Raw genomic sequence first — 25,889 nt, 5'->3', positions numbered from 1 at the left:
CTGTAATCTGATCTCTCAGTGAGCCGATAAACTGTCTTCACTGAAGACAGATGTTACCAGTGAATTGAGTGTGAATGACCCATCCAGGAGGTTGGAAGAGGAGAAATATGCTTTTTTTCTCTTAACTCGTGTTTTTTAAAGTGTTTTTCCACTTTCAGGCTTGTTGATTCCAAGTGTTCTAAAATAACAAACAGAGTAGGTACTCCCCCCTCCCCAGGTCCAGCGTCGAGTCCCTGCTCTTGCTCAGATCTTAGTGTTTTGGCTGCAGCGGTGACATCATATTCACAGTGCACATCACTGCTGTAGCCAATCACTAAGCCCAGTTGCTGGGCTGTCTACCTTCGCACAAAGGCTGGGCTCAGTGATTGGCCACAGCAATGACATCATATTCACAGTGCACATCACTGCTGTAGCCAATAACTAAGCCCAGTTGCTGTGCTGTCTACCTTCGCACAAAGGTTGAGCTCAGTGATTGGCCACAGCGGTGACATCATATTCACAATGCGCATCACCACTGTAGCCAATCACTAAGCCCAGTTGCTGTGCTGTCTACCTTGGCACAAAGGCTGGGCTCTGTGGTTGGCTACAGCGGTGACATATTCACAGTGCACATCACTGCTGTAGCCAATCACTATGCCCAGTTGCTGTGCTGTCTACCTTCGCACAAAGGCTGTGCTCAGTGATTGGCCACAGCGGTGACATTCACTAAGCCCAGTTGCTGTGCTGTCTACCTTGACACAAAGGCTGGGCTCTGTGATTGGCTACAGCGGTGACATATTCACAGTGCACCTCACTGCTGTAGCCAATCACTAAGCCCAGTTGCTGTGCTGTCTACCTTCGCACAAAGGCTGGGCTCAGTGATTGGCCACAACGGTGACATCATATTCACAGTGCACATCACTGCTGTAGCCAATCACTAAGCCCATTTGCTGTGCTGTCTACCTTGACACAAAGGCTGGGCTCAGTGATTGGCCACAGCGGTGACATCATATTCACAGTGCACATCACTGCTGTAGCCAATCACTATGCCCAGTTTCTGGGCTGTCTACCTTGGCACAAAGGCTGGGCTCAGTGATTGGCCACAGCGGTGACACCATATTCACAATGCGCATCACCACTGTAGCCAATCACTAAGCCCAGTCGCTGTGCTGTCTATCTTGGCACAAAGGCTGGGCTCTGTGATTGGCTACAGCAGTGACATATTCACAGTGCACATCACTGCTGTAGCCAATCACTAAGCCCAGTTGCTGGGCTGTCTACCTTCGCACAAAGGCTGGGCTCAGTGATTGGCCACAGCAGTGACATCATATTCACAGTGCACATCACCACTGTAGCCAATCACTAAGCCCAGTTGCTGTGCTGTCTACCTTGGCACAAAGGCTGGGCTCTGTGGTTGGCTACAGCGGTGACATATTCACAGTGCACATCACTGCTGTAGCCAATTACTATGCCCAGTTGCTGTGCTGTCTACCTTCGCACAAAGGCTGGGCTCAGTGATTGGCCACAGCGGTGACATCATATTTACAATGCGCATCACCACTGTAGACAATCACTAAGCCTAGTTGCTGTGCTGTCTACCTTCGCACAAAGGCTGGGCTCTGTGATTGGCTACATCGGTGATGCGCACTGTGAATGTGATGTCACCGCTGTCACACAGAGACCATAGGAGCAGCGCGGAAGCCAACGCTGGACCTGGGGAGGGGGAGTACCTTCCCTACTTGTTATTTTAGGTATAGTAGAGCGTCCGGGGTCCACTTTAATAATATAAATAGTGCTATGGATATACAGAGTAATCACCAGATGAGCGAAGCCTCATATTTCATGATCCCAAATAAAATAGAAATATAAGAAATATATATTGTCTTCTATAGGTAACATGATATCTCTCCAGGAGCTTTACCTTCACAGTAATGTCCTTGTGGCAGTCCCAGCGGGCCTGGCCTGTCTGCCTCACCTCTCTCGCCTGGACTTACAGAACAACAGGCTACGCACTGTTCCTATAGAAATCATACAGTGCTCTTGTGCGTTTCTGCAAGGGAACCCCATAGGTGAACTTGAGTCCTCACCGCTATCTGAAGGTAAAATACTATCTCTACAGTCTCCTTATGCTTTGAGAAAACTTTTGAGAGACAGGTCAGAAGTTCTAAATAATGAATGAAGTGTTTAATCGTGTGCTGCTCTCTTCCAAAACAGAGTATGGCTCCTTTAAAGGGAAAATATCATTACAAACTTACCTACTGTTAAATCGTTTTTTTTTATGTTAAATGTATTATTTTAATAAAATGTAAAATCTTGACATTTTTACACTTGCCTCTGGGGCTATTTTAGACTTCCTGTTTTTTCAGAAGCTTCACATGAACATTAGCAGCAGTATTTTGTATTGAAGCATCTAATGAGCATGTACATAGGTCATTGTGAATGGAGTGGGAAATGTGACATCGTCTTATTGCGATTGGTGGATCCTGTGTTATCAGCTGTATATTGAGGTGTTATCTGCATTGTAATCCTGCCTGTGATGATAGTGACACTCCTGAAAAGTCATCTGTAAAGAACAGAAATTATGAGTCCCAGTGTGAAAATTCCAAAAGAAATGTTTGGGTTATATGAAGATAACAAAACATTGACAAATAAATATATGATGGGCCACGTTAATAAAAGACAATTTGATGCAGCTTTTTATACATTTTTTTTAGCTATTTTGGATTTCAGGCCTCATTCAAACATACATGATTTATCATTTTTCAACTATAGGACTCGCACCTATTATATTATAATCTATGATGCTGTTCACATATCTGTATTTTTTTTGCAAATAGTTTGTCAAAATTACCCCTACAAGTCTATGGGTCATCACAAGGATACAATTCGTAGGAATCCATGTTCTGTCCATTTTTTAACATTGTAATGAATAGGAGAAACTTTATATTTTTTTAGCATATTAGAAAATCACTGATAAAACACTGATGGTAAAAACTGACACACGGACCAAACACTGATGAACATCTGATCCAAAACACTGACGAGAATCAGGCCATTTTTCACATATGCAATAAAACTAACCTTTCAGGGAGGCCAATGGCCTCATTTACACCTCCATTTTTCACATACAGGTCCTTCTCAAAAAATTAGCATATAGTGTTAAATTTCATTATTTACCATAATGTAATGATTACAATTAAACTTTCATATATTATAGATTCATTATCCACCAACTGAAATTTGTCAGGTCTTTTATTGTTTTAATACTGATGATTTTGGCCTACAACTCCTGATAACCCAAAAAACCTGTCTCAATAAATTAGCATATTTCAACCGTCCAATCAAATAAAAGTGTTTTTTAATAACAAACAAAAAAACCATCAAATAATAATGTTCAGTTATGCACTCAATACTTGGTCGGGAATCCTTTGGCAGAAATGACTGCTTCAATGCGGCGTGGCATGGAGGCAATCAGCCTGTGACACTGCTGAGATGTTATGGAGGCCCAGGATGCTTCAATAGCGGCCTTAAGCTCATCCAGAGTGTTGGGTCTTGCGTCTCTCAACTTTCTCTTCACAATATCCCACAGATTCTCTATGGGGTTCAGGTCAGGAGAGTTGGCAGGCCAATTGAGCACAGTAATACCATGGTCAGTAAACCATTTACCAGTGGTTTTGGCACTGTGAGCAGGTGCCAGGTCGTGCTGAAAAATGAAATCTTCATCTCCATAAAGCATTTCAGCCGATGGAAGCATGAAGTGCTCCAAAATCTCCTGATAGCTAGCTGCATTGACCCTGCCCTTGATGAAACACAGTGGACCAACACCAGCAGCTGACATGGCACCCCACAACATCACTGACTGGGTACTTGACACTGGACTTCAGGCATTTTGGCATTTCCTTCTCCCCAGTCTTCCTCCAGACTCTGGCACCTTGATTTCCGAATGACATGCAAAATTTGCTTTCATCAGAAAAAAGTACTTGGGACCACTTAGCAACAGTCCAGTGCTGCTTCTCTGTAGCCCAGGTCAGGCGCTTCTGCCGCTGTTTATGGTTCAAAAGTGGCTTTACCTGGGGAATGCGGCACCTGTAGCCCATTTCCTGCACACGCCTGTGCACGGTGGCTCTGGATGTTTCCACACCAGACTCAGTCCACTGCTTCCTCAGGTTCCCCAAGGTCTGGAATCGGTCCTTCTCCACAATCTTCCTCAGGGTCCTGTCACCTCTTCTCGTTGTACAGCGTTTTCTGCCACATTGTTTCCTTCCAACAGACTTACCATTGAGGTGCCTTGATACAGCACTCTGGGAACAGCCTATTTGTTGAGAAATTTCTTTCTGGGTCTTACCCTCTTGCTTGAGGGTGTCAATGATGGCCTTCTTGACATCTGTCAGGTCGCTAGTCTTACCCATGATGGGGGTTTTGAGTAATGAACCAGGCAGGGAGTTTTTAAAAGCCTCAGGTATCTTTTGCATGTGTTTAGAGTTAATTAGTTGATTCAGAAGATTAGGGTAATAGGTCGTTTAGAGAACCTTTTCTTGATATGCTAATTTATTGAGACAGGTTTTTTGGGTTATCAGGAGTTGTATGCCAAAATCATCAGTATTAAAACAATAAAAGACCTGACAAATTTCAGTTGGTGGATAATGAATCTATAATATATGAAAGTTTAATTGTAATCATTACATTATGGTAAATAATGAAATTTAACACTATATGCTAATTTTTTGAGAAGGACCTGTACATGTTCTATCCATTTTGGAACCCAGCCCTGTAGCCATTATAATCTATGGGTCTGTTCGCAGGTTTTTTCGCTGACCTGATGTCTGAGGATAAAAATTACTCATACAAGTCTATGGGTTTGTAAAAATCACAGACAGCACGAGGACGTGATCCCTGCGTTATCCGTCTTTAACATACTGGCGGATAATTGAAAAATCACTGATGAAAGAACTAACACACAGACCAAACACTGATGGAAATCTGTCCATTTTTTGTGTATGAGAAAAATCAAGGACATCTGTGAAATTAACTTTTGGTTTAGGGTGCGGAGAAAAATGCAAAATCTGCACCATGTGTACAAGGCTTTATACTGGTGAGAGGGCCCATATCAGTACTGTGGGATTATGCACTTATGGAACTCTGTTTTTTGTACAGATGAAAGTCAACGCTTAGAAATAAAGGAGCTGTACGTGAAACCAGAAGAAAAGAGGTAAGTAATGTCAGTCTTTGCAGTGCTCCAGACGTTTGCACAAGCTGATGATCGGGCCGAATGCACATTCATTGCAAAAATCGGTCCAGATCGGTGCCCTATGTAAGAATACCCAGCTGTCATTGCCTTTTATGTGAGAAAAAAAATATTGTAAACTCTATGGGGACAAAGTCAGACGCTACCATTAAGGCCGGTTTCACATTTCAGTGGCTCCGGTACGCGTGGTGACCGTTTCCTCACGTACCGGAGACACTGACACACGTAGACACATTAAAATGAATGTGTCTCTGCACATGTCAGCGTGTTTTCACGGACCGTGTGTCTGTGTGCAAAACATGGAGACATGTCAGTGTTCGTGGGATCACATGGACCCATTAAAGTCAATGGGTGCATGTAAACATGTACCGCACACGGATGCTGTCCGTGTGCTTTTTTTAAAGTCATAGGGTTAAAATTGAAACAAATTGTTTCAATACACGGACACACGGACAGCACATGGACGATAAACACGGACACACGGATGGCCTACGTGCACACACGGACACTGATAGCTCCGGGACCGTTTTTTCCGGTACCGGAAATATCTGGACGTGTGAGACTGGCCTTAGAGGTACAGGTGGAGGATTACTCCTGACTTATAGCTCCAAAGGATCTCGTTAGATCAAAACAGAACCCTACTGAAGTATGATCTGTGCTAGCCAGGATCAGAGAACTGTATTTATCACCCTTTCCTGGTTTTGGCTTATAAAATACTGACCAAATACTGAATGTGTGAACGTGGTCTTAGGGTAAAAAATCAGCCATAACCCTAACATATAAAGTTTTAAATAAAGCAGACTGTTCTTCACTCCCCCTCTCGGGTCCAGCACGTTGTCTCACTGTTGCTCCCGGTGTCTCTTACTGTCTGCAGCACTGACCTCACGTGGACAGCACGGCAGCCATTCACTGAGCTCAGTGGCTCATGCCCTCAACTTAGGCAGAGCTGTTGATCTAACTGATTGGCTGCAGTGCTATTCATGTGATGTCAGCGCTGCAGACAGTAACAGACACTGGGATCAGCGGTAAAGACTCAGCTGTGAACCCGGGGAGGAGGGGAAGTAAAACCATTTTATTTAAAATAAACTCCTGCCGTGGGACACTGGTGTTCTGAAAGTGGAATCCCCCTTTAAATAAACCTGTTTCATATTCTTCATTACCTATATCAGTTATTAAGTGGTTCTTTACATTCTAGCACAGCCCGGGAAACTAAGTAATGATGTTACGATACTGGTTGGATACATGTAGTTTATAGAAGCTAGAAAAGATGCTGACGGTAATAACCCTTTATTTTTACAAATGTTCCCAGTTTTTGTGTCACACCAGATGGATGCCGGATATTTCTCCCACACGGGTTTCATCTCTGTTTTCCTCCTGGAGCTGTGTCGTACACCATAAGAATACATTACCAAATATTGCTACCAGACCTGCAGCATGTGAGGCTCGGGCACCATGATGTGCTGCTCAGTAGCACCTTGGAGCTTCAGCCTCATGGCCTACAGTTCCACCAGGTGAGGTTCTCCACAAGGACACACATGCCATAGACCGAGCAGATGCTTGCACCGTCCCTTGTGATATTCTGTATAACAAAACTTGTAAAAGCTTCCCGACTTCAAAGGAAATGCAATGTTTGCAAACAAGGGGAGTTAGAAATCTGTGGAATGGTCCCTGAAAAGAAGAAGAGGAACACACCACGGGTCTTACTGTTATGGGAGTCTCATTTAGGGTCCTCTTACTTATATGTATCAATGGTAATATCTGCATACAGCTCCTGCACTATTAACTAAAAAAATTAAAAATCTGCTTCAGACACTTCATCATGTATGTTCTCTCACGAGAGACCTCCTGACTTCCACTTTATTCCAGTACTTATTGGCCTTGGCCACATTTCTAATTCATAGACCCCAATGAACGAGCCTCCAGGTGATACTCAGCTACCATTCCTGCTTTCTTGGGCATCCACGTGGCATTACAATGTTGGAACCACAATTACTGAATGGATCCTCCATCATAGGATCTACCTGGCTCTCACTAGGGTCTATCACGGTTACCCAGTGTCGTCACCCCTCTGCTTTCTTGTGCGCCCAGATTATGGCACTGCCTTACACTTCTAATAGTCTTCTTCTAAGGCCGGGGTCACACTTGCAAGAAACTCGCACGAGTCTCGCACCTCAATACCCGGCACTCGGGACCGGAGCGTGAGGCTGTAGGTATTTCTATGTAGCTGAATGCTCCAGATCAAGTGCAGCGCCGGGTATTGAGGTGCGAGACTCGTGTGAGTTTCTCGCAATTGTGACCCCGGCCTTAGGTTTCAACTTTCTGGTCTCAAATTTCCTAACTTATCACCCAGGACTTAACTGCTCCATTTCTGATGTCCCCTACTGTTCTCTTACTTGTTGACAAACCTACGGGCTTTTGGAATCATTGTATATACAGTGGGGCAAAAAAGTATTTAGTCAGTCAGCAATAGTGCAAGTTCCACCACTTAAAAAGATGAGAGGCGTCTGTAATTTACATCATAGGTAGACCTCAACTATGGGAGACAAACTGAGAAAAAAAAATCCAGAAAATCACATTGTCTGTTTTTTTTTATCATTTTATTTGCATATTATGGTGGAAAATAAGTATTTGGTCAGAAACAAAATTTCATCTCAATACTTTGTAATAAATCCTTTGTTGGCAATGACAGAGGTCAAACGTTTTCTGTAAGTCTTCACAAGGTTGCCACACACTGTTGTTGGTATTTTGGCCCATTCCTCCATGCAGATCTCCTCTAGAGCAGTGATGTTTTTGGCTTTTCGCTTGGCAACACGGACTTTCAACTCCCTCCAAAGGTTTTCTATAGGGTTGAGATCTGGAGACTGGCTAGGCCACTCCAGGACCTTGAAATGCTTCTTACGAAGCCACTCCTTCGTTGCCCTGGCGGTGTGCTTTGGATCATTGTCATGCTGAAAGACCCAGCCACGTTTCAACTTCAATGCCCTTGCTGATGGAAGGAGGTTTGCACTCAAAATCTCACGATACATGGCCCCATTCATTCTTTCATGTACCCGGATCAGTCGTCCTGGCCCCTTTGCAGAGAAACAGCCCCAAAGCATGATGTTTCCACCACCATGCTTTACAGTAGGTATGGTGTTTGATGGATGCAACTCAGTATTCTTTTTCCTCCAAACACGACAAGTTGTGTTTCTACCAAACAGTTCCAGTTTGATTTCATCAGACCATAGGACATTCTCCCAAAACTCCTCTGGATCATCCAAATGCTCTCTAGCAAACTTCAGATGGGCCCGGACATGTACTGGCTTAAGCAGTGGGACACGTCTGGCACTGCAGGATCTGAATCCATGGTGGCGTAGTGTGTTACTTATGGTAGGCCTTGTTACATTGGTCCCAGCTCTCTGCAGTTCATTCACTAGGTCCCCCCGCATGGTTCTGGGATTTTTGCTCACCGTTCTTGTGATCATTCTGACCCCACGGGGTGGGATTTTGTGTGGAGCCCCAGATCGAGGGAGATTATCAGTGGTCTTGTATGTCTTCCATTTTCGAATTATTGCTCCCACTGTTGATTTCTTCACTCCAAGCTGGTTGGCTATTGCAGATTCAGTCTTCCCAGCCTGGTGCAGGGCTACAATTTTGTTTCTGGTGTCCTTTGACAGCTCTTTGATCTTCACCATAGTGGAGTTTGGAGTCAGACTGTTTGAGGGTGTGCACAGGTGTCTTTTTATACTGATAACAAGTTTAAACAGGTGCCATTACTACAGGTAATGAGTGGAGGAAAGAGGAGACTCTTAAAGAAGAAGTTACAGGTCTGTGAGAGCCAGAAATCTTGATTGTTTGTTTCTGACCAAATACTTATTTTCCACCATAAAATGCAAATAAAATGATAAAAAAAACGACAATGTGATTTTCTGGATTTTTTTTTCTCAGTTTGTCTCCCATAGTTGAGGTCTACCTATGATGTAAATTACAGACGCCTCTCATCTTTTTAAGTGGTGGAACTTGCACTATTGCTGACTGACTAAATACTTTTTTGCCCCACTGTATATATATGATGCTTCCCAGTGGAAGTCCACTCGTCTCTGTGTGGACAAGATAAAATCTAGAAAAAAATTGGATCTTGACATTCAGAGAAAGATTCATGCCATATGCACTGACAAGATGGACCAATGCCTGAAAACCCGGCAGTCTTGGGTTAACTATATTGACATTTCTGGTTTTTGCACTTCTTTGGCTCCTTAGCTCCTGGTTCACTTTTCATCAAGCCTTACTACTGTTCTCTACTCTCCAAACTTTCTCCCACTGGGTCACTTCCCTCTTTATTTGTTTCTGATTCGTATCTCACTTATATAACTGCACTTTTCTGTATAAATGTTATTTCTCATTATTGATGCAGATTTTTTTGTCCCATGTGGAAAAAATGCCCCCCTGCATGGCTGTTCCTTGTACAGCTGACCTCCCAAAAACAAACAAAAAGTCACAGGTACCAAAAAATGGATCCAATAAAAACTATAACTTCGCCTCCAAAAATACATCTTCATAAAGCTCCATTAAATGTAAAATTAAAAAATGTTGTCTTTCATAGTGTAGCGGCACTTGTCATCGGTACTGTGCTGTCAATGCTATTAAAAAAATCCTGCAAAATAAAGCCTGAACTGCTGTCTTTTTCCTCCTAGAAATTATAAAAGCTGTTTTGGATTATGTACATGAAAATGATACAATCAAAATACAACTTGCAATAAAACAATTACTTATATAGCTAGTTTGATAGAAAAATTAAAACAAGCTATATTTTTGGAATGTGGCAATAAAAAATCAAAACAACAAAAAAAGACCAACACAAGAGGTTAAAGAGTAACTAAACTTTTAGCTCTTTTTTTTATATTTTTGCGTCATCATTTTAAATTGCAAGCAGATCAGTGGGGGTCCGGGTCCTGGGATGTCCACCGCTTTATCACAAAGCCCCCTGACAGGTGCACAGTTCTGGCCTGAGCACGCACACAGAGGAAACATACATAAGCTTGCTATTGTATCTGTACTCTGCTATCTGTGCACGCTCAGACAGGAGCTGTGTTTTTTTTTAGAGGGACTGGTGGGGCGTCTCTGCAACCGGACCTCCACTGATCTGCTTGTAATTAAAATGATACAAAAATATAAAAAAGAGTGACAAAAGTTTAGTTACTTTTTATGCCAGTAAATGAAACTTCCTAGCGGACAATTAAAGTTTGTAAGTAATTTATTGACACTGGTGCCTCACCTAGTTTTATGCAGTTATTTGGAGGATGCGCCGAGCTGAGAAAGTTTGCTTATTGTATATTTATAGATGATTTCTTCGGTATTCCACAGGATGTAGAAATCGGCATCCCATTCGCCTTCCTGAAGCCTATGCCAAAGCGCGAGGTGGTCATCAGGACTTTTAGTGACTGTTCTGGATCATGGATGGACCTGAGCACCACAACAAAGGAGAAGTCAGTGCATGAGGTGGGGCTTATAATGTCAGCACCAGTAATATTAGAACAGGAATGTAAAAAAAAGTATGGGTTTAATATGCAAATTAATAGCATATTAAAGCTGTAACGGCAGCGCCTCTATGTCTGAAAGTCAGAGCTTCCGGCTTTCAGTCATAGAGGCGCTGACAGTGAGGCTTCAGTCCATGCTCACTACATAGTCAGCGGCGACTATAACTGTGTCCCGTCACATGGATTTAACCTTTATTATTTATCCATTTGTTCATGCAAAAAACGTCACACGGATTGTGATTTGTAAGCCAAAACCAGGAGTGGGTGATAAATGCAGAAGTGGTGCATATGTTTCTATTATACTTTTCCTCTATTTGTTCCACTCCTGGTTTTGGCTTACAAATACTGATGGAAAATACTGACCGAAAACTGATAGTGTGACGGCAGCCTAAGCATGAAAAATCATCATTTTTTTCTGGATGAAAAATGGACGGTTTTGCACTCTCATCTGAACCCGATTTTAATGGGACAACACTGACTTCTTCCTTTCTTTCCTAACACAGATGCTGGCCTCTTGTAAGACCACTCACTTCTCCTGGTTCCTTGTGGTGTCGCGTCTAGTTGAAGATTGCCGTAAGGTTCCAAAAGAGGGGGAGCTCCTGTTCTCTAGTGTGGACCAAAACATCCGGGTTGAGTTTCCTCCTGGTGCAACTGCAGAGACTCGAACAGTGCGCATGCAGGTCACTAACTACAATTTGTTTTTCCACATTAATCATTAGTACAAAGTGAAAATAAGAAGCTTTTTAGTATATCCTATAACAGAAAAAAGCATCTTAACTCTCTTATTACAGAGAATTTGTCAGCAGGTTTTTGCTCTGTAATATGAAAGCAGCAAAAGATAGGGCAAGAGAGCCTTATTCAATGGATGTGTCACTTACTGGACTGTGTGCTGTAGTTTCAATACAATCAGCATTTTATCAGCAGGAGATTATCACTACAGAACTAGGTCTCACGTGCAGGCCAGTCCAGCTAATCTGTGTAACCCCACCCTCACCACTGATTGGCAGCTTGCTAACCAAGTACACAGGAAGGTGCCAATCAGTGTTGTAGGTGGGGGTTATATAAAGCTCAGCATTCAGAGAACTGCTAGATCTGCTGCAGAAAAAAAAATTGTGTTATGGACTGGCCTGGGCTGGAGTAGTGATATTGCAACCACTAGGGGCAGCACTGGCAGGTAGCATAGTTAGGAATAGCCAAGGGTCTGTACACAGAGCAGCAATATAGGTAAAGGATCAGCAGGTTGTGTAGTCAGGAATAGCCAGGGTTTGGTACACGGTAGCAGCAGTATAATCTTGGAATGAAGGAGCAGTTGAAAGGCAGCTTGACTAAAGGCTGCGAGCTCAATGATCTCACAACGAAGGAAGTGCAATGCCAAGGTTAAGTATGGTGTTCAATCAGAGTGGAGACAATCAGAAACAACACAGGTACTAGTATCTGGGTTAGCAAAGAACTGTCCAACGAGCTGAAAAGCTCAGAGGGAATAGCTGCTGCGTTCAAGTCCTGACCCAGTAATTGTATCAAAACTGCAGCAAGCAGCCCAGTAAGTGATACATCGCTGGAACCAGGTTTTCCGCCTCTATGATGCTCTCAGATTTCATAACAAAAAGTTGCTGACAGATTCCCTGAATCTTTTTTCTCCCTGCACTGAAAAACTGCTCTAATCTGTCAGCAGATCTGTCTTCCTTAGAGATCAGATTACATTTGCTGCTATAAAAGCTGTTGGAGGTGAGGGTGAAGCTGAAGGAAAACAAAACACACACACACAAGTAGAAAATGCTGAGGCTTCTGGTGCAGTGGGAAAAGCTGCTAAAAATGGAGGATACAAGTCATATACACTGTGTTCCAAATTATTATGCAAATTGGATTTAAGTGTCAAAGATTGAATTGTTTTGTTTTTCAAATAAACTCATGGATGGTATTGTGTCTCGGGGCTCAATGGATCACTGAAATCAATCTTAAACACATGTGATAATTGGTTTTCCAGGTGATTCTAATTAAAGGAAAACTACTCAAAAATGATGTTCCACATTATTAAGCAGGTCACAGTTTTCAAGTAATATGGGAAAGAAAAAGGATCTCTCTGCTGCTGAAAAGCATCAAATAGCGCAATGCCTTGGTGAAGGGATGAAAACATTAGATATTTCCCGAAAACTTAAGCGTGATCATCGTACTGTTAAGAGATTTGTGGCTGTATCAGAGCACAAATGTGTTTGTGCTGATAAAGGCATAATGAGGAAGATTTCTGCCTGGCAAGTTCATCGGATTAAGAGAGCAGCTGCTAAAAAGCCATTACAAAGCAGCAAACAGATATTTGAAGCTGCTGGTGCCTCTGGAGTCCCTCGAACCTCAAGGTGTAGGCTCCCTCAAAGGCTTGCTGTGGTGCATAAACCTACTATTCGGCCACCCTTAAACAGTGTTCACAAGCAGAAATGGTTGCATTGGGCCCACACATACATGAAGACTAATTTCCAAACAGTCTTGTTTACTGATAAATGTTGAGCAACCCTGGATGGTCCAAATGGATTTAGTAGTGGATGGTTGGTGGATGGCCACCATGTCCCAACAAGGCTTCAACGTCAGCAAGGAGGTGGAGGAGTCATGTTTTGGGCCGGAATCATGGAGAAACAGCTGGTAAGGCCCTTTAATGTTCCCGAAGGTGTGAAATGACCTCTGCAAAGTATATAGAGTTTCTGACTAACAACTTTCCTCCATGGTATAAAAAGCAGAAATGTGCCTACAGGAGCAAAATCATCTTCATGCATGACAATGCACCATCTCATGCTGCAAAGAATACCTCTGAGTCATTGGCTGCTATGGGCATAAAAGGAGATAAACTCATGGTGTGGCCACCATCTTCCCCTGACCTCAACCCTATAGAGAACCTTTGGAGTATCATCAAGCAAAAGATCTATGAGGGTGGGAGGCAGTTCACATCAAAACAGCAGCTCTGGGAGGCTATTCTGACTTCATGCAAAGAAATACAAGCAGAAACTTTCCAAAAACTCACAAGTTCAATGGATGCAAGAATTGTGAAGGTGACATCAAAGAAGGGTCCTATGTTAACATGTAACTTGGCCTGTTAGGATGTTTTGGAGTTAAGTAGCTTTTTTGTCCAGTGAATGTGACCTCCTAATGCTGCAAATTCCACAAATGAGCATTTTCAGTTCTTTAAAACATATCAAATGTTTAGAAATTCTACTGTGCCTAATAATTTGGAACAGTGCATTTTAAGTTTTCATTCATTTTGGAGATTATACTGTTATCATTGGGAGGTTTATTCAATAAAATTCGATGTATACTCTAAAGGGTGATTACTTTTATTAGACTGACTGTCATTTGCACCGATCATTTAGGAAAATCCGATAAAAATGTAATTTGCATAATAATTTGGAACATGGTGTAATGTCTAGAAATAGTGTTATTCTTCATGCAAACACGTGACGACTTATTCTGTAAAGTAGTTACCCGAAAGGGCAGTTACAATTTAATGTGAAGTGGCTACAGCCGAACCTGGTGATTTAATTCAACCCTGTTCTTTAATTTCCATTCCTTATTTTCTAACTTACTCACTTTTCAAGGTTTTACCAATCTCCAAACGAGTGCTGGAAAAGATAACTGGAGACTCGGAGTCCTCCACTAGTCCCCTCTTATGTCTGTCGCAAAGTTCAGCAGCCAACTTTCTGAGTCCTGTCAAGATCCAGTTGCCGCTCCCTCCTGGTGTGACAGGTCGGACACTATACTAGTTCCGCTGTGGCCGCCATCTTTGGGTCCATGTTTGGTCCAGTATCAGCACTTTTCTCTTTGTTCTTCGCAGGGGACACCTTGGATCGTTCCCATCTGTTTCTTTTGCACGGCGATCCCCGGGCACAGACCTGGACTGACATCACCAATCAGGTTGTGTTGCAAATCACTCATATTTATGCCCACTTCCAGGTGGACCATTTTTCATGGTGAGTTCTTATTATTAGAATAGTATGTAGTACATCTTTTTCTTGATTACTTCCTGTAATAGACAGATGCCTGTTACTACCTTTATTAGTGTATTCTACATGTTTTTATGTTCTGCTACATTGGGGAGATTTATTATGGCTCTCTAGCATACACACAGCATAAACTAAGAGCTGTTTTCTGAGCATGCTCGAGTGCTAACAGAGTGTCTTCGGCGTGCTCGAATACCATGTTCGAGTCCCCGCGGCTGTTCGACAGCCTCGACACATCCTGGGATTGCCTATTTGCCCAGTGTATTTTGCACACTGTTTTTGACCTCATGCATAAGATATTGTTTCTTACCGTACCTCTGACTTTAAGAAAATAAATGGTGTCATGCTTCAATACATAAAATATGACAGAGGCATTATAATGTGGAAGCAATGCTGTCAGGAACAATGATGCTTCAGAGAGACGTCATATGGCGGCACACTTCATGTGCCTACCTTGTGCTGTACATATATGAGATGCATGTAATGAAATCACTCCTTATAGCTAAAGTCTGTTTTATATTAAAGTATCTTTTTTTCAGGTACTGGCTATGGTATACCACAAAGTCCTACGTGGGTGAGCTGGCCAAGAATGTATACAATCGGCTGCGCATGTACCAGGTCAATTTTGTTGCTTTGCAGAGGAAACGGGATCCGGAGCAGGTGCTGCTGCAATGTGTCCCTAAGCACAAGGTGCGCTCCATCGTTATCATTTCATGTCCCCTTTACTCTATTAGGGTATGTGCACATACAGACTTTTTTTTCGGGTGGATCTGCCCTAAACCCACCTGAAAAAAAAAAGTCAGAAAAAAGCTCAAAAGAATTAACATTTGCATTTCTATGTAAAAATGACTTTCTGTTTATATGTTCAGGCTTTTGAGCTTCTTTCAACTTCTTTGGGTTTCCAAAGGCTCCAAACAGTTAAATAGGTTCTCCACTACTTTTACATTGATGCCGTATCCTCGGGATAGGTCATCAATATCTGATCAGCTGAGGTCCAACACCCAGCACCCCCGTCGTTCAGCTGTTATCGGTGTCGGCGGCGATGGCTGCCGGCCAAAAGTAATCACTTGTCAAGCTGCTCTGTCTTCTGATAGTGTCTGCAGCAGGGTACTACATGTCCGCCTCTTATTCAAATCAATAGGGGGCAGATGTGTAGTACCCTGCCGTAGCCAATATCAGAAGACGGCTAGCAACGCCGGCGGCCACCAACTCCGACAATAGCTGATTGGTACGGATACGGGTGTTGGACCCTGACCAATTAGACATTGATGACCTATCCAAAGGATGCGTCATCATTGTAAAAGTAGTGGACAACCTCTTTAAATAAAGTGGCCATGACCGTTGTTGAGGTCATTCTGCTCTGAAGACGCTTTATACTTTACAATACAAGAGACCCCAGACATTGTTGTGAGCATTTTCCCAGCATGGTCGCTTTATGACAACGATGGCAGTTTCTTCATTGTTGAATGGAGAAAAAAAGCGACCAGAAAAAGCCAGGAAAAAGATCTGGTGGTCACAAATGATGAAGCAAGCGCTCACTATGAAAAAGTCACGTCATGACACAAAAAAGGCAATGTGTCCTGAAGCATTTATCTCCTGAAAAACCTGGTGGGTTTGTCTGCAGGTAAAAATGGTTGTGTGCTCATACCCTAAATATCCTAATTCTGCTTTTGCTATCCTTCATTTTCTAGTAAAACAGAATCGGGCACAGTTCACTTACCTATCCAGGTTACGTAGGTTTACACTCATTTATTAAGGAAATACATAAAAGCAGTTCCTTACTATAATCCTATTTTCAGAATTGCTTCCTTTACAACTAGGAACAATCTGATGAAATAGAAAGGAAGCTGCTCATCATTTCCACCAGTCTGCTCCTGTTGATAATTATTACACAGAGGACAGGCTGCCATACACTGCAGTCTGCATTCTGCTGATGGCTTTGTAGGACATTGCAGCATACCAGGTCCAGCACCAATAAAGATAAAGCTTCCATCACAGAAAGTAGTGGCACATTACTAGGTTATGCCATCACTCCCGGTAAAGGGGGCTCCGCCACAGATCCCTGCACAGCCGGTAGCACCGTTGTGCGGGGAGAGGATTGAAGGGAAGGGATGCTAAAGCCGCGTCGTGGACCCTTTGGTCTCAGGATCCTGGCAATTTGATTAGTAAGTGAAGGCATCACTCATCAAAACTGTCAGTGATGGAAATAAGCCTTCAAAAATGGTGAATTTAGTTTGCAGAATTCTAAAATCTAGGCAGCGTAATGTAATGTCGGCTGACTTGTGCACATTGTACTTCAGACAGACGTTGAGAACGTCAACACAGCTCGGGTGAACAATCCAGCTTTTCCCAGCTAAGTAATAGCATGTGAGATTATCTGCATGTTTTGTTTCCGTATAGGATTTCTGTGTGACTTTGTACTAAATACCTTTGTGTGGTAAATAAGAATATAGCGCTTGGACAGGCTAAAATTCTACACTTCTGAGAATATATCTTGATGGTTAATCTACAAGCCATCATTGTATGATTATTGGTCATGACCCCTAGAGATCATAACAATAAAGCCATGGCGTACCTGCGGGCATTGCGGCCCCTTCTGTGAGTATCCTGGCACAACTGTGCGTCTGGCTTTTGCTGATGTACTTGATACTGCATCTCCGTCCCATAATTGTGAGATTGGACAGGCGCATACAAACAACACACCATTCTATCCATTTAAAGGTCTCACCCTCACAGTTTACTTACCAATAGACCATGATTGTGAATCCCCTCAAATTCTTTTTGGACCCTAAGGAGTACTGTGTTGCAAAATTTTTAATTTGAGTGATAAGTTTGCTATATAGTGTTTATTTTAGTTTTATTATAAAAATTCAGTGTCATCATGGCACACCTTAGGTAGCTGTCAGCCGAATGATGTGTAGACAACCGCTTGGCCGGCAGCGATCTGTCCCGTTTTCCTCTATACACAGGAGCGCTCACACCTGTCTTTTCTCGAAAGAGCCACTGCCAGAAATCTCTGACACCGGCTTAGCTTTGGAGAACAAAAGAATTGGCAGTTTGAAAACGGACATGCCGTCTCCTTCTCTCCCCCGACGATTATCTATCCCATACACATTAGACTGTCGGATGTGTTATGTGGATGATCATCCAGTAAGGGGCTGAAGTATATTTGCATGTAATATGTGATTATTGAATGATCGTGCATGTGTTGCCATAATGTGTCAGTCCACAGATGCCAAAACTTCATCAATAGTAATTGTTTATGGAAATGAATTACCAGAAATTCACTAATATAGTTTTTTCTCTAAAATAACTTCTGGCAATGAGAAGTCTATAGTTAAGACTACAGTGTCACCGTTGGGTAAAATATCCAGATGATACACAACGTCTAACTAGATTTCCTCTTAATACAAAACTTACAATATTTCTTCTTGCAATTTCCTCCTTGTCTTGTTTGTTGCATGAAAGTCTAAGTGCTCTGAAACACAATAGATAAAAGTTGTCCAAACCTACTGACATCTAGGAGATCGGACGACCATCTAATGTGTATGGGAGCCTCCAGAATCTCCCCGACAGATGGTCTCGGAGTACAGAAGGATCAGGAAGTTGGACTTTCACCGCCCCATTCTTTTGGTGCCGACATAAGTGTCTGATAACAGCTTTCTCCTCTCTACTTGTCGTAAACGCATGAACGGCCATGCTCATATCTGTGCAGGAGTCAGGAGACATAGCTGTCAGCTGAGAATTGCTTGAGCAGAAAGCTATCTGATGTGTAGGGCTAGCTTAAAGGAGACTAGTCTCCAAATCAAAAATGGCTAGGTTTGGTCTTACTTTATTCCCACTGTTCCCCTGAGTATTCCAATTTTTGTTTGTTTAAAATCCGTCATACGGTTCCAGAGATTTGGACATTTTTATTTACCGTAGTACTACCTTTTATGGTCTTTCCCAAGGAGGCGTGGCTAACAGGATGTTGTGTAAGCCACACCCCCTTCATAAAGACCATAAAATTTAGCGCTAAATAAAAAGGTCCATATCTCTGGAACCGTATGGCGGATTTAAAAAAACAAAAATTGGAATACTCATGAGTACAGTGGGAATAAAATAAAAGTAAAACCTGGGCACTTTTTGACCTGGTGACAGGTCCCCTTTAATACTGTGCAACACACATCTTTTTATTAACACTTGAGTCCATGTAGCTACGTAGTATTCTAGCCATCCAGAACAAAAGAATGAGTGGCTGCTGCACAATCATACACAAATAGCTGGTGGTTACAGGAAGATAAAAGCTTCATAAATATTATTAATTCTACAGTGCATGCTGATTCTGAAATGGTGATTGGTTGCAACTTTAATTTTTGGGGAAAAGTTGGAATGGGGAATGGTAGATATTTCAGAGAAAACTTAACTATCTCCTATTGATGCTTTAGAAGTTTTTCTTCCTCACTTAGGTGGACTCAACAGTTAAAAGATTGCAGGATCGATATAAGGGCCCGGAGCCGTCTGACCTGGTTGAACTTGTGGAAGGGGAACAGTTTTTTGCAACATTCGAGCAAGGCCTAAAGCTGTACTCTGGTATAGTGCATTTATATTTTTATATATATTTATGTATATATTGTTTTTCCAAAAATGATATATCCTCAATCAGAGGTATGGTGCTCATTCAATGCATATGTTGGAAGCTTTCACTGCACATGTGCCAATAAAGAGACGTAATGCATGGTGTGAACATAGCCTGAATTTGACAACCATGTAATCACCTAGTTTTGACATTTCCACATAGTGGAGCATATTTTTAGTCATGGTTTGTTTTCTTTCTTCTTTCAGAGCGTCCTGATTGCGTAGATGGCCGCATATGCTTTGTGTTTTACTCACGTATGAAAAACATGAAAGAGGTCTATGTTACGTCGTCTGCTGACAGGATAGAGAAGGATGTTAAAGGACAGGTGAGCTATACCATATTTTTGGACTATAAGACGCATCGGACCATAAAACACCCCTATGTTTTAGATATTATTTATTATCCCCATCCAGGTATACATGGTCCCCCATCCCCATCCTGGTCTACATGGCCCACTCATCCCCATCCTGGTATACATGGCCCCCTCATCCCCATCCTGGTATACATGGCCCCTCACCCCATCCTGGTATACATGGCCCCCTCATCCCCATCCTGATATACATGGCCCCTCACCCCATCCTGGTATACATGGCCCCTCACGCCATCCTGGTATACATGGCCCCCTCATCCCCATCCTGGTATACATGGCCCCCTAACCCCCATCCTGGTATACATGGCCCCCATGCCCATACAGTACAGACCAAAAGTTTGGACACACCTTCTCATTTAATAATTTTTCTGTAAATTAAATTGTAAATTCACACTGAAGGCATCAAAACTATGAACTAACACATGTGGAATTATATACTTAGCAAAAAAGTGTGAAACAACTGAAATTACAGTATGTCTTATATTCTAGGTTCTTCAAAGTAGCCACCTTTTGCTTTGATGACTGCTTTGCACACTCTTGGCATTCTCTTGATGAGCTTCAACAGGTAGTCACCGGGAATGGTTTTCTCTTCAGAGGTGTGCCCTGTCAGGTTTAATAAGTGGGATTTCTTGCCTTATAAATGGGGTTGGGACCATTGTGTTGTGCAGAAGTCTGGTGGATACACAGCTGATAGTCCTACTGAATAGACTGTTAGAATTTGTATTATGGCAAGAAAAAAGCAGCTAAGTAAAGAAAAACGAGTGGCCATCATTACTTTAGGAAATGAAGGTCAGTCAGTCCGAAAAATTGGGCAAACTTTGAAAGTGTCCCCAAGTCCAGTGGCAAAAACCATCATGCGCTACAAAGAAACTGGCTCACATGAGGACTGCCCCAGGAAAGGAAGACCAAGAGGCACCTCTGCTTCTGAGGATAAGTTTATCCGAGTCATCAGCCTCAGAAATTGCAGGTTAACAGCAGCTCAGATTAGAGACCAGGTCAATGCCACACAGAGTTCTAGCAGCAGACACATCTCTACAACAACTGTTAAGAGGAGACTTTGTGCAGCAGGCCTTCATGGTAAAATAGCTGCTAGGAAACCACTGCTAAGGACAGGCAGCAAGCAGAAGAGACTTGTTTGGGCTAAAGAACACAAGGAATGGACATTAGACCAGTGGAAATCTGTGCTTTGGTCTGATGAGTCCAAATTTGAGATCTTTGGTTCCAACCACCGTGTCTTTGTGCGATGCAGAAAAGGTGAACGGATGGACTCTACATGCCTGGTTCCCACCGTGAAGCATGGAGGAGGAGGTGTGATGGTGTGGGGGTGCTTTGCTGGTGACACTGTTGGGGATTTATTCAAAATTGAAGGCATACTGAACCAGCATGGCTACCACAGCATCTTGCAGCGGCTTGCTATTCCATCCGGTTTGCGTTTAGTTAGACCATCATTTATTTTTCAACAGGATAATGACCCCAAACACACCTCCAGGCTGTGTAAGGGCTATTTGACCAAGAAGGAGAGTGATGGGGTGCTACGCCAGATGACCTGGCCTCCACAGTCACCAGACCTGAACCCAATTGAGATGGTTTGGGGTGAGCTGGACCGCAGAGTGAAGGCAAAAGGGCCAACAAGTGCTAAGCATCTCTGGGAACTCCTTCAAGATTGTTGGAAGACAATTCCCGGTGACTACCTCTTGAAGCTCATCAAGAGAATGCCAAGAGTGTGCAAAGCAGTCATCAAAGCAAAAGGTGGCTACTTTGAAGAACCTAGAATATAAGACATAATTTCAGTTGTTTCACACTTTTATGTTAAGTATATAATTCCACATGTGTTAATTCATAGTTTTGATGCCATCAAGTGTGAATGTACAATTTTCATAGTCATGAAAATACAGAAAAATCTTTAAATGAGAAGGTGTGGTCTGTATATATATATATATATATATATATATATATATATATATATATATATATATATATACATATATATATATACTTCAGAACGGTGTTTTGAGCAAGCAGTGGGGTGGCCAAGACCGAGACCCACCACCAATCAGCAGCATTTTCTATCCCCTATGTATATAAAAACATTTTTAAATGATAATCACCCTTTAATGTGTACTTCATTTTGTGCTTCTCTTTTTCTTTGATAGGTTTCCTTCTACCGTGAATCGATCCCGGAGGGTCTTCCTGAGGAAGTCACTAAACACAGGAAGGGCTCCCGATCTGATTGGATGGCAACATTACCTATCAAACTGCCTGTAAGATATTTTACAAAAAAACATTAAAAATGTTTTATAGAGAAAATGTACTTTATGCAGGAGCTGGGACCAAGGAGACAAATCGCTGAGGCATGATCCCTACAGCTTCTCCCCACCCAGCTCTGCTCTATTGACAGACCTATCCCTATGTGTTTATAAAGAAAGACCTGGAGATCTAGCCGAGCGGGGAGTGGGAATTTTTCTTTGCGTTTTTGAGCTTTGTGTATAGGAGCCTCTCAACCCTTCTTGATGGCAGATCTCAAAGGGATTATAAGAATCCGGTATATTGGATCTAATCCTTGTTTCAGAGTGAGCTGTTCCACTGATAGGGGGTCAGAGCGGTGGCTTGTTTTTCTAGTCCATTGAAAAAATGAAATATCTTTGACCATAGTTGACAGCTATCCAAAGCTATGGCCAGCTTTACTTTAGAAGAAGAATGAGTAAGAATTAGTAATGCCAGACAAATCTGATTTCCTTCTATATGGAATCACTGACTGGATGGATCAGGGAAATCTCATACTATCCTTATTGAAGAAAATGGCCAAGTATGAGATTGACAAGGCTATGGTTAGGTGGATTCATAACTGGCTCAGTGATCGTACTCAAAGGGTGGTGATAAATGGTTGCACGTCCAAATGGAAGAGTGTTTCAAGTGGGGGTACCACAAGGTTCTGTCCTGGCCCCAGTGTTGTTCCACATTTTTTTAAATGATCTAGATAAGGAAACTGATGGTGAACTGATCAAATTTGCAGATGATGCAAAGCCAGGACAGATAGCTAACACTAGAGAAGACAGAGAAAGGATTCAGAAGCCTCTAGATAAGCTTGAACAATGGACAGCGACTAATAGAATGATAGTTAACAGGGAGAAATGCAAGATTCTACATCTAGGCAAGAAAAATGAAAATTATATCTACAGAATGGGAGTATGGGTATGCTAATAGATCACAGACTGCACATGAGTTAACAGTGTGATGCAGCAGCAAAAAAGGCAAGACACAGTTCTAGGATGTATTAAGAGAAGGATAGAGTCTAGATCACGTGAAGTAATTATCCCCCTCTTGGTCAGGCCATCTCTGGAATACTGTGTCCAGTTCTAGGCACCACATTTTTAAAAAAGACATTGAAAAACTGGAGCAGTTTCAAAGAGGAGCTATCAGGATGGTGAGCAGACTGCAAAGTATGTCCTACGAGAAACAGTTAAAGGATCCGGGAATGTTTAGCTTGCAAAAAAGAAGGCTATGAGGAGACTTAATAGCTGTCTACAAATATCTGGAGGGATTTCACAGTGTAGAGAGATCTTCCTTATTTTCATTTGCACATGGAAACATGAGAAGCAATGGAATGAAACTGAAAGGGAGAAGATACAGATTAGATATTAAAAAAAAAATTTTGACAGTGAGGGTGATCAATGAATTTAACAGGCAGCCATGAGAGGTGGTGAGTTCTCCTTCAATGGAAGTCTTCAGAGGCTGGACAGACATCTGTCTGAGATGGTTTAGTGAATCCTGCATTGAGCAGGGGGTTGGACCAGATGACCCTGGTGGTTCCTTCCAACTCTAACATTCTATGATTCTAATGTGCACATAATATTTCCTCTTATTTTCTTTACCAGAAAATGAAATACCCAAATGGAGAAAACGACAGGCAAAGAAGCAATCATTCACTGCCCCCCTTGAATATAGGCAATCCTGAGATGGGTTATCTAACCGAAACCAACCTACTCAGCATCGCCAGTCAGATAGGATCAGATTGGATGAACATTGGTATTAAACTGGGCCTCCCGTATCACGAGCTAGAACGTATTCGCTTTAACAACAGGTGAGAAACGTAGCACATAACACAACCAGATCTGTCGCTGCCGTTACATCGGTGTTCACACTGATCGCATTATCATTTGCATCAATAACATTGTATTATTGGTGTTATGAATCCTATGGAGGTAGAAGCAGATATCAGCATCTAGAAGAACAGATTTCCAGGTGTGTCTGCCTGCCCCATAAATATGAGATGGTTTAGTAATCAGACTTCAGGGCTGCTTTCTGCCAACCACATTCTGTTGTTTGGACAGTTTTTTGGTGAAAAATCTGACCAATCACAGGTTGTAATCATTAATTATTATAATTCAGGACTCTCTCAAACTTTTTCTTCAATGACCTCACCTGCCAAACAGTAGGGATGCTCGGGCTTAACATCCAAAAGAGGGACATGTAGATGTCGTCTGTTGCTGCAAATGTGCTACACCGCTCAGCGGTGCCCCCATAACAATTGGCAATGCCTTCTGATGCAGTAATGTGGGATAGATGTGCCTACTGGGACAGTTGTACTTTTCTGCTGAATATGGAGCATTTAGCCTGTGGCTACACGATGTCTTTGGCTGTGACTACCCCTGACGAAGCCTCACTTGCTCAGGCGATATGCGTGGGGCCACGTCCTGTCTTCCACCCGGGGCCTTGATCCTGGCTTATTGTTCATGCATACTGGGAAATATATTCCGGTCTTGACTGGGTTCTTATCTTGGGTTGCTCTTCCTTGCAGGCACTCGGGGCTTTTAGTTCACCAGTTATTGGGCTGGTGGCTTAGATTGCTTGCTTTGGGGAGGGCACTTTCCCAATAGCCCCCTTTGGGGCACATTTCTTCTATTCTTTTTGTTTTTCATTCAATTGGACTCCCCTACTGAGAGTCCTTATTTAGATGTTTGCACATTGCGCAATTGCACATTGTACCCCGGTTTCTATATATTTTATATGGCGGTTATATATTACTATTGGCTGTGACACCTGTTGCGCTACCAAAGTTTGTTAATTGTCACCGATACATCGCCGTGCAACACAAGTTAATGGGCTTGTTTTGTGACCCTGAAGGTACTGCGACTGCAACAAGCGAGTCGCTGAAAATGCGACACGGCTGGACTTTTTGCGACTAGCATTGCCAATGGCACTGTTATGGAGGGTGCTGCTGAACGGTGTTGCAAATTTGCAGCAACAAACAACATCTACTTGTCCCTTTATTGGCATGGTAAGCTCGAGCATACATAATGTTTGGCTGGTGAGGTCATCAAAGAAAAAAAAAGTAGCCGTGTAGCCCCAGCCTTAGTAGGCATGGCACTCTTGATTAACTATATTCATGATGATCCATGTGTTTGGGACACCAACATTTACATAGTATTGCCTATGGAGGCTTAGGGTGCAATTACACTGAAAGATAATCTTGAATGAGTGTTTTTAGTAATGCTTGTTTCACAACTATTTTTCCGTGGTGTGCCTGTGTAAAGATTTACCGATCGGCAGTCACTTTCAGGCAATGTAAACCGATTTTTAGGCTGTGTTCCCATGATAAGCTTTTGGTGAATTTTTGATGTTGCAGATTTTCTGCACCCAATAAGTAAAACAGTTTACTTACATTTTTTCTAGAATATCTCCATCTGTCACATTAGTAAGTCAGGATGTGTATACCACGGCCATCCACTCTCTCATCATCTGTAATAGTAAATGCACTGATTTGTGTGGGGACACACGCCAGTTAGAAGGAAAAAGGGAACTGTTAATATATTCATACACTTCTAGAAGGAACAATGTAGGAATGAAACAGCTTAGTGTTCTAAGAAAAAATGTTCTCGCTCGGGGTTACTGACGTATGCACGTGTGGACATGGGTCATGTTTGCCCAGCACGCTTTATTCAGCAGAGGACGGATGGAGGAACAGATGGCCGCTGCAGAGAGGCAGCCCTGGGAGCTGCGGATGGCAGAGGGGCTGCTGCACTTAGCACATAAGCCTCTTTTACAGTATTGTAGTCAGCATTTTGCATCAGTATTTGTCAGCCAAAACCAGGAGTAGGTCCAAAATATGGAGCAGTTGCAAATCTCTCCATCATGGGTTTTCTGTGTTCACGTTTCCGCTCTGGTTGTGGCTTACTAACAC

At 42.5% G+C, this 25,889-nt stretch overlaps 1 protein-coding gene and 1 long non-coding RNA gene across 2 annotated transcripts in view; one reads left to right on the top strand and one right to left on the bottom strand.

Moving 5' to 3' along the window:
• The window catches only part of PIDD1 (p53-induced death domain protein 1), a 37,284-nt gene that overhangs the window by 8,995 nt on the left and 2,400 nt on the right, over positions 1 to 25,889 (top strand). Inside the window, exons 4-15 of the mRNA XM_077287813.1 lie at positions 1,872 to 2,078; positions 5,134 to 5,188; positions 6,534 to 6,735; positions 10,568 to 10,702; positions 11,244 to 11,420; positions 14,319 to 14,466; positions 14,555 to 14,690; positions 15,260 to 15,410; positions 19,169 to 19,292; positions 19,545 to 19,663; positions 21,862 to 21,969; positions 23,584 to 23,789. Coding sequence (XP_077143928.1) covers positions 1,872 to 2,078; positions 5,134 to 5,188; positions 6,534 to 6,735; positions 10,568 to 10,702; positions 11,244 to 11,420; positions 14,319 to 14,466; positions 14,555 to 14,690; positions 15,260 to 15,410; positions 19,169 to 19,292; positions 19,545 to 19,663; positions 21,862 to 21,969; positions 23,584 to 23,789 — 1,768 coding nt within the window. The remainder of the gene's footprint in view (positions 1 to 1,871; positions 2,079 to 5,133; positions 5,189 to 6,533; positions 6,736 to 10,567; positions 10,703 to 11,243; positions 11,421 to 14,318; positions 14,467 to 14,554; positions 14,691 to 15,259; positions 15,411 to 19,168; positions 19,293 to 19,544; positions 19,664 to 21,861; positions 21,970 to 23,583; positions 23,790 to 25,889) is intronic.
• Positions 6,743 to 25,889, bottom strand: part of LOC143806853 (uncharacterized) — an 81,963-nt gene continuing 62,816 nt past the window's right edge. The window contains exons 3-7 of the long non-coding RNA XR_013221574.1: positions 25,371 to 25,447; positions 14,311 to 14,743; positions 11,271 to 11,391; positions 10,479 to 10,666; positions 6,743 to 6,892 (exon numbers count right to left, since the gene is read on the bottom strand). This is a non-coding gene — a long non-coding RNA (uncharacterized LOC143806853). The remainder of the gene's footprint in view (positions 6,893 to 10,478; positions 10,667 to 11,270; positions 11,392 to 14,310; positions 14,744 to 25,370; positions 25,448 to 25,889) is intronic.

This window comes from Ranitomeya variabilis, chromosome 2 (assembly GCF_051348905.1).
Source record: "Ranitomeya variabilis isolate aRanVar5 chromosome 2, aRanVar5.hap1, whole genome shotgun sequence".
In the NCBI taxonomy this organism is placed as follows: domain Eukaryota; kingdom Metazoa; phylum Chordata; class Amphibia; order Anura; family Dendrobatidae; genus Ranitomeya; species Ranitomeya variabilis.
Note: the sequence above shows the minus strand (reverse complement) of the source record. Positions and strands in the feature narration are given on the sequence as shown.